The following is a 9,403-nucleotide window of genomic DNA, read 5'->3' on the forward strand; positions in this document are numbered from 1 at the left end:
GTCAAGCTCCCGAGTCCCGGGAGTCACGGCACGAGGGCCAGCCCCAACCAGGCTCGAGTGTGAGTGTCCTGAACAGAACAAGAATCAACATCAAGAATGACCCGACAACCAGAATCAGTGAGTTGAGCAGCGGAAAACAAATTCATGGTAAGTCGGGGAACATGAGAGACATCAGGAACGGAAAAGGAGGAAGTAGAAAGAGTGCCACGACTAGCAACATGGAGAGAAGTACCATCGGCAGTAAGAACACTAACAGGAAGAGGAAGAGGTCGAAGAGAAGAAAGAGAGGAAGAATCGGAGACATGTGAAAAGAAGCTCCGGTAATCCAGAACCCACGAAGATGTACTCGACTGTGGAGAGGAAACAGCCGCGGAGGCGCAAGCATCCGTCGAAGCGCAGCCGGAGGAGGCAAGGAGACGCTGAAGTCTCACTATATCCTGCTCGGTGAAGCCGGTGGTGACAGGCGCTGAGGGTGGAGCACGAGGAGGCACACCCCGCTGCTTCTGGTAGCAGTCAGACTCAAGGTGACCAGGCCTCCGACAGTGAGTGCAGAACCGAGGAGGGCGAGAGCGACCCCCACCGCGAGAAGAGCGGGCTCCTCCAGAAACAGCAGGCACTGGTGTAGGAAGAAGCGGCGGGACAGGAGCAGGGGGACCTCGAGCAGCAAGAACAGAAGGTGTCCCAAGCAGGCCAGCACCACGCAGACGAGTCTCCTCAGCACGAAGCTCAGTCAGCACCTCTGAGATAGGAACACGGCCTCGAGCAAACAACTGAGCACGACGAGGCTCAAACTCTGGGCGAAGTCGAGACAGGAACTCATGGATCCTCTGGAAGTCCATATCTGAACGTACTGTCCGGCAACACTGGCAAGTACCACATACAGCACTGCGAAGTGAGTCAAGCTGGCGCCAGATCGCCGCACTCTGGGTGTAAAACTCATCAACAGTGGAGTCACCCTGCTGAAGATCATGCTCCTGACGCAACACAGATAAGTACAGAGAATCCCAGAAGGCTGATAGCGCTGACGAAGGTGAGACCACATCTCGGCAACAGTGGCGAGGCCCATAAACTCAGAAGCAAACTGTGGCTGAACACTCTGAGAGAGAACAGCAGCAGCCCTGGCATCCTCATCACACCACTGAGTAAAGGTAGCTAAACTGTCACGGTAAGAGCCAAGAGCCTCTGATTAAGCAAGTACCTGCTCCTCATATGCCTCATCAGCAGTAGCCTCGGCAGACTTGGCTGCATCCCGATCAGCCTGAGTAGCATCCTCAGCAAGAGCCTGTGGCACGGACGGCGGAGTAGGAGGCACTGGAGCAGTGGGGGGCGGCGGACAGGTGACCTCGCCAGTAAGAACACCCCACAGCCGAAGACCGCGCATGTGAATGCGCATAAAGGCAGCAAACTCTCCATAGTTGGTACCATCAAAGATCACTGGACACCGAGGAATACTGACATAACCGGACGAAGACGACGCCATTTTTTTTTACTCAGATCTGGATCGGGCCAGATCCAACTTTTCCTGGAAGCACACGGGAGAGCCGCTCGTGGCCAGCAGCTGGCCGAACAGAGGAGGGCCTAGCCAGATCAGGATGGATGGATCGGGGATCTCAGGCTGGCCTCCCGTGGCAGAGGCAGACAGCGCCGGATATGGCCGCCGCAGCCAGCAGCCAGCAGCGGGGCGCAGCCGGAGATGGCCGGCACGGCCAGCAGCAGGACGGCGCCGGAGATGGCCGGCACGGCCAGCAGAGGGGCGGCGCCGACGGCCGGGAATGACACCAGAGATGGCCGGAATTGGGCCGGAGACAGCGGATCTGCTCGATTTTGAGCTCAAAATTCGACGAAAAAGGGGAAGAAAGAAGAAAGTGGAGCAGCGGCGGCCGGAAAGATCATCGGCGGTGGCGTGGATCGAGCACGGAGTTGCAGCGTGCAAAGAGCTAAACCTAGAGCTCTGATACCATGTTGTGAATGAGCAACTAGTATTCACAGAGGGCCATAGGCCAGTACATGTACATGTGTGACAATGTGCAGGTAAGCCCCTCATACACTGGGGAATAACAGAGAAGGAACTATACAACTCTAACACAAACCAGAACATTGTATAGAATCACTCAATTAAGTCAATGTCTGGTTGCAAGACAATATGCCCATTTTTCTGTACTAAAAGGTGGACTCAACACACTTTAACTCCCTTGTGGGTAATTTTGATTAGGGATCTTCCCTGCTTACCTATCTCTACTGTATGAATGAGAGATGTCTGATGATGTAATGATTGTTTGAACATAGAGTATTCTGTTTTTACTTACTATTGAGAAGAACCTTCATTTTCGAGAGATTTAAGTTGCTCTGGAGTGTGGCTGATCTTGGAGACTTGGAATTCTCGCTTACTATGCAACTGATAAGTTTACCCTTGTAGAGATTGTACGGCATTGATCTTACTTGCTGTCTTCTATATGCCAGTAGTCCACTTTAATGCTTTGCTCCATAGGCTGTTGTTTTAATTAAGGAACCATACCACTGAATAGCCTATTTCTTATACCCTATCTTCTATCCCGTGAAGTTCTCGAGCGGAAAGATGGATGCATATACCTGTCGTGTTTCTTGGATTATTTACAGGTGGTATTGAAGCTCTTATTTTTTTGAACATTAGCGGCAGCCTATATAGGTCTCATTTTTTAGGCAAAAAGTTGATACTCATTGGGCATTTTTATATTTCATTAAATGTTCAATTAGGGCATCTCCACCGATGCCCTCCATATGATGTCCGGCAAGGCAAGCCCTTTAAGGGTGCACGCAATAATTGTCACGGTTGTGTGTGTGTGTGGGGGGGGGTTGCCACCGATGCCCCTCAAAATGGCCTCACAAAGTAATTTTGGTAGAAAAATGCAAATAATTCTAAATCTTCATCATAGAACACTCAAATCAAAGTTCAAAGTTGGCACTCAAGTTACCCTCAAAATGGCCTCCCAAAGGATTTTTTTTAATTCAATCATATGACCGTGTCATATGCCAGCTCCATATTACCTAAACTTGTCATCTTTTCTTTCACTCAAGTTTCTGAAAAAATTGCTGGTCACTTGGTCCTACTTTTGCACCAACACTTATATGAACAGAAATCCTTTCTGAAGTAGGAGATCAATGTCCTTTTATTCATGTGAAGGGTATGTGCATTGAATGATGCAATCTTTAACAGAATTTCGTCGACCCTTTATGGAAGCCAATGTGTTTTTACGGAGGAAATAAATTTAATATTTCATAGAGGCAAGACAAAGTCTCATTCTAATCTCATTAGCATATGTTAGCCCGATTGTATAATAGTTATTAGGTTGTTACTATTTTGGCTCTATAACGATTTTCTTTTGCAAAACCTATATTGTAACTTCTCATTCACATAATTTTTCACAGTAGGAAATTACCTACTGTTTCTCCAGTTGAGGAGTTTTTACTTGCGAAACATCAGATACATTCCTTCGAATTTGAAGTAACACATAAAAACGAGAATGCCAAACGGACAAACAAGTTTTCAGCCTAAAGCGTGCTAAACCAGCATGCACGAGCAACACGACAGTAAGATCAGTAGCTACTATCTTTACAGCTCAAACTCGCGGTAATTTAAATGAAAAAGAACTGGCTTTTAGCTGACATAGAATCCATTCCATAGTAATCCAACTCTCCAAGATCAGCCACAGTTCAGAGAACCTTGACCAAAATAGCTTCCCTCTCAAAATGATAATTTTCAAGATGAAGTTTTTTTAAGATCAAAATTAAGGCCCCCTTGAAAGGGGAGGGCCCAGTTCCATTTCTTGATGAAACCAACAAGTTCCCAAGATCCATCCAGGTTACAGGTCCATGAAACTAACAACATAAAACAGAAACAGGGGAATAGTAAAAACGACAGGTTTTGCTACCACTACAGCACCAAGCACCAGCTCCCAGTACGAGACACAGCAGATGTTTTCAAGGATGAAGCTTATCCCCAGAATCAAGAACACAAGAACACATTGGCTTATACTTACATATCCATTTGATTGGATGAAAGCATTCTCAAATTAAACAGGTTTTAGATTGCATAATGGTACATATTACTTTATAATAACAAATCCCGGAAGAACAGTCTAGGCACCATAATGATCAACAGTTCTAACTTCCAAAAGATATCAATCCATTCAAAGTTAAGATGACATAGTGTCGTGTCAAGCTGTTGTTGACTGTCATCCCATGCCAAAATTCCGAAGAAATAAAGCCATTCTACTGAAATTGACCAAGAGAACAAGTCAGAGCCAAAATATTTAAAACCTTTCGCCCAAACTGAGATTGAGGAAGTGCATCAGCAAAGCCTAATAACCCCAAACTTCTCGCGGAATTCCCCCCAAAATGAGAGTTCAGGAAACTACCACCATCAATTTCCTAGTCCTCCAAAACCTACTTTTATCTGACAATTAAAGTAACCTGAAAACCAAAAATGTAAACATGAGTCTCCCCGATATGGGTCATGATTCCTAAAATAAATGGACACTAGAGAAATCTGAATATTGGTACATAGAAAACACCAAACATAGACAAGAGATATAATTTTCTCCTTTAATTTCTTCTTCAGCTCAATATAAGTACAAGTGAACAGAAATACGAGTTCGGAAGTACACAACAGCACAAGCAGAGATTCCCATTCATATTGAGCAATTACAAAAAATGAGATAACACTTGCACACTGCAACATGCTCTTGTTGTTGAATTATAAATTACAATATGGTCATGTGAGGAATTCGTAAGAGCGAAAAGCACAGTTCAGTTTAGGCAAGATCAGTAGGTGATAATATTTATCAATGGTAAAAAACAATGGCTCATCAAGGAAAGTGTTTTTTTAAGCTCCATAACCCTTGTGATCTTTCACACTCCAAGTTTTAACTTTGTAATCATAAGACATGCGTGGTGAAGAAAGTGTTGCTCAATAGAATTTGGCAGGGGCAGGTATAGTAACACGTCGCGGACATTGTAGAAAACTGGCTATGGTACATGATATTGGCATTCAGTGGCTCTCTTGCAAATGATGAACTCGTATAATTTTCAGACTTGAGCTGCGAATTTATTCAATCCTATTGTCTAATTTTATCAGCACAAATGAAGTTCGCATATTTTACACATATTTACGTTATCAATATTTAAATTCCTAGTTCCACTTTTTTTCCCATTCAAGAGTTTGTGTGTGACATAAGTTATACTGCTGCAGAACAGCTAAATGAAGGGTTTATATGATTGGAAGTGCTACCTATACATGGGCATGAGTGTAACACATATATGATAACCACAGACCTAGGCATTTTACACCATTGCTACACACAATACAATTAGTACACTAGTCATGCTTTCCCTGGTTTGTGCCATATTTAATGCAACATGATTTAACAAAACGAGTTGGAATTAAGGACAACGATAGTATTGTAATGTAAACATTGAACATGTAAGATAACCAGTTGAACATAGTGAACTGTACACATGACCATTGACCAACATGGTGACACATTAACCTGAACAAAAGTCTAAAAGTACATTGTTTATGCAAGTAGCCAAGTAGCACATTGCATGTACAGATAAGAGAAATGGAAAATCGTTAAAGGAGAAACAATGAGATATGAATATACTGAAGGAAACAAGGTAAGATAGAGTACCACAGACAAGTTAGCCGAGGGCTTCAACTTTTCTAGTCTCTGTCAGCACGAACCAGTATGTCAGCCAACGTCTTCCTGGTGTTCTTGCTTGAAAGGGTTCCTTGAAATATGCTTACATACATTAAATTATAATAAAAAGAATGGTAAATGACTTTGAGAGAAGTACATGTTTCTCAGTTATGGCAAGAAATGAATTGGATCCACGGTTTAGGCATTTAACATGATAATTGCGCACCGATACACAAACAATAATTATGGAAACAAAAAAATTTAGATGACATACAATGCAATACTAATGCAATAAAAAAATACATCAGATTTTCTAGTAATACCAAATTCCGCCTTGCATATCTGAACAAACACGGACAATAATAGCTAGTTTGCTATTAGCCTGTTTGCAGTGATTAAGTCTAGAGAACATTTAAGCTGCTATCGCTGATGCTAAACAGGTAGACCACTCCGCATCTCTGCATAGGGAAGAAGTTCAATATAGGTACAGTCGGTCTGTATCAACAAAACAGTCCATGTGATGCACAAGTTTGGTAGCACATGATTTAACGAAATGGTGAACACAAAACCTGTGCAATCTAACAGGTATAGTGAAGTAAACTTTGAACGCCTCAATTAATATGCAATGTACCAAGAAGCATATAGTACCTGCAGAAGGAATGTAGCATGATTGAAGCCATGTTGGGAGCACGCACGGCAGATAGAAAGCACAGCTGTGGCACTTTCCTAGAGCTCTGAGCCTTTCTGGACAAGGTCTGCTTCGGATCGCCTTCTTCTTAGCCATGTCCATTGCAAAAACAGTGTGAACAAGGTTGAAATACAGAACGTTGGCGTCGAAGGGATCGATGGCAGCAATCCATGGCAGGTGGCCTGCGTGTGGTTTGGCTTTGTTGGGCAAGACCATGGTAATCGTTGACTCACGCGTGAGCTTCCAGCAGCGCCCCTCGTCGTCGAGTGCAAACGACCTGATCATGAACGGCTCCTTCTCGGTGGACGTTTCGATATACCGCAGCTTCCCCTCGCTGACGCCCATGATCCGGCGCTTGGTCAGCAGCATTTTATCCTTGATATCAATGTCCAACCGCTCGCTGCCCCGCGGCAGCTCGACGAATCGAATGCCGGGCCGGTCGCTGAAGGGATCCACGGAGACGGCGCCCCAGGCGGCGTCGAACCACCACAGCCTGTCGCCGAACGCCAGCACGTCGTGGCTTGTGTGTACCTGAAACTGCTGCCAAGAGCAAGAGGGCATCCTGGGCGGCACGGAACAGGGCATTGGCAGCTGGTCGTCCCACTCCCCTGTTTCGGACAGGAACCGCCGCACGACTGGGCGGTTGTCCCTTGCCCGGAAGCAGAGCTGAGCAACCACGAATCGATCGGGCGGGCCGTGGGCGCCGTCGGGCTGGGTGAGCAAGCCGAAAGCCGTACTTGCCTTGGCGGCACCCAGGTCCGGGGCCACCGGGAGGCGGAACAGCTGGCCGCTGAGAGGGTTGCAGACGAAGCGCGTGACGTCCAGCTCGGCGGCGGCGCCAGCCGCGGCCATTTGGTGTAGCGTTTCGGTGTCCACGAAGTCGGGGACGTGGGGAGGGGGGAGAGGGCCGTGGCGGGCCTCTGCTAGGTCGAGGAGGAGGAGGCCGTCGGAGCTGGTGGCGCGGACGCTTGCGGCGGCGAAGTCCATGCCGTCGGCGAGGTGGGCGGGGACGGAGATTTGGGAGATGTACGGGGCCGCGTCGAGGTCGAAGGTCGCGCGCGCGGCCGGCGACGCGTCCAGCGCCGCCCAGCTGTAGACCATGGCCCAGGGAGGGCGCGAGGCGGCCGTGCAGAGGGAGCGTCGGAGGGGCGCGGAGACAGCGCCGGCGAGGCGTCGGAGCAGGAGCGGCATCTTGGTTGTGGAAGTGGTGAGGGGAGGGTTTTGTGCAGGCTTTGATTTTCTGTCTGCGGTGCCGGTGGTGGGGATGGGAAAAGAGGACAAGGGGTTTGGTTTGGTGCACATGGACTTGGTTCGCACATTTCTGACATCTTTTGGCAAGAGGAAAGGTCCCATCCAGTGTTCTTCGTGTCTTGAGACAGTCTCACGGAGAAGACGACAAGAGGAATAGAGGATGAAGGAAGACGCGGTGGGATCATGGGGTTTGGCGCACATGGATCCGGTCCATGCGGTTCTCACAGTTACTGGCACAAAGAAGGGTCTCAACGAGCCAAAAAATAATATCTTTATTTTAAAAAATCGAATATCTTATTTTGAAAGCTCAAATAAACTAAATAGAAATATGCACAAGTACTTACTCCATCCATTCACTAATACTACAAAACCTGTGCAATCTAACTGTTATATTGTGATCCAAATTCCAAGAAGAGGCTAACTTCTGACGAGCGGAGCGAGGCCCGTCGCCGGTAGGCTTGGGCCGAGAGAAGCGAGTCTGAAGTTAGCCCACACCGAGGCCCAGCAGGTGCACCTGGGGGGTGCGGGGGGCGAAGCCCCCCGCGGTACGGATCGTTGCCACCGTCTATATATTTTTCCCTGTAAGCCGCCGCTAGGGTTCATCGCATCATTGTACACCCACGGCGTTTGTAAACACCACCGAAATAGTGAATTTTTGCTGGCTGGCGCCCGTGGTTTTTCCCTTGTGTGTTGCAAGGGTTTTCCACGTTAAAATCTCGTGTCCCCTGCAGTGTTTTACTTTTCGTTCTTCGTTTATTGTGCATCTCGTTTATAACAAGTGGTATCAGAGCCCGTGTTCTTTGGATCTAGGGTTTTTGAGATGTCGTCATTGAAGTTCGATCTACCGCAGCTGGACTACACCACGAGATTTGCTTTGTGGCAAGTGAAGATGAGGGCGATTCTCGCCCAATCTTCAGATCTGGATGAAGCGATCGATGCTTTCGGCGAGAAAGCGAAGGATACCCGGACCGATGCGGAGAAGCGGAAAGACCGTAAGGCTTTATCGTTGATTCAACTCCATCTCGTCCAATAATATTCTGCAGAAGTGTTGCGAGAGAAAACCACCGCCGAGTTATGGGTCAAACTAGAGGAGATCTGTTTGTCCAAGGATCTCACGGGCAGATTGCACGTGAAGATGAAGTCTGTTCTCGCATAAGTTGCAAGAGGGAGGTTCGGTAATGAATCACATATCTTCTTGGAAAGAGATTGTTTCGATTTGCAGTCTATAGAAGTTAAGTATGAGGATGAGGATTTAGGTCTTCTTCTTTATGCTCGCTGCCAAATTCTTTCAGTAATTTTCGTGACACCATATTATTGAGCCGCGACAAACTAACTCTCGCGGAAGTTTATGATGCTCTCCAACAAAAGGAGAAAATGAAATCTATGGTGCAGGCTGAAAGTTCGTCCTCCAAGGCGGAGGCATTAGAGGTCCGTGGCGTGTGCCCGAGCAGACGAGATAACTACTACCACAACAACGAGAGATAAGAGCAAGGGCGATAGAGGTCGCTCAAAGTCCAAAGGACGTGACAAGTTCCGCAGGTATTGTAAGAAATCTAGCCACAATATTGATGATTGTTGGAAGCTGCGGAACAAGGAGAAAAGGAACGGAACTTACCAACCGAAAAATAATGATGGAAATGGTAAGGCTGCCGTTGTCACCGGTAAGGGTGAGGCTGTCGTTGTTGCTCGGTAATGATAGTTTCGATGGAGATTGCTTAGCTGTCTTGGCTGCATGTGTTTCACGTGATGATGAATGGATTCTTGATACCGCATGTTCGTTTCATATTTG

The 9,403-nt window shown here is 46.9% G+C and overlaps 1 protein-coding gene across 1 annotated transcript; it reads right to left on the reverse strand.

Moving 5' to 3' along the window:
- Positions 1-6,107: 6,107 nt before the first annotated feature.
- Positions 6,108-7,554, reverse strand: LOC124648694. The gene is made up of 2 exons (XM_047188411.1): positions 6,324-7,554; positions 6,108-6,133 (listed from the first exon to the last, which is right to left on the reverse strand). Exons 1-2 carry the CDS (start codon positions 7,552-7,554, stop codon positions 6,108-6,110), a joined length of 1,257 nt encoding a protein of 418 aa, XP_047044367.1.
- Positions 7,555-9,403: the final 1,849 nt, after the last annotated feature.

This window comes from Lolium rigidum, chromosome 4 (assembly GCF_022539505.1).
Source record: "Lolium rigidum isolate FL_2022 chromosome 4, APGP_CSIRO_Lrig_0.1, whole genome shotgun sequence".
NCBI classification, from domain to species: domain Eukaryota; kingdom Viridiplantae; phylum Streptophyta; class Magnoliopsida; order Poales; family Poaceae; genus Lolium; species Lolium rigidum.

Coding starts and splice junctions, on each gene's coding strand:
- LOC124648694 (XM_047188411.1), bottom strand. CDS start 7,554: ATGCCGCTCCTGCTCCGACGCCTCGCCGGCGCTGTCTCCGCGCCCCTC. Junction 6,134..6,323: donor ATGCTACATTCCTTCTGCAG/GTACTATATGCT, acceptor TTCCCTATGCAG/AGATGCGGAGTGGTCTACCT.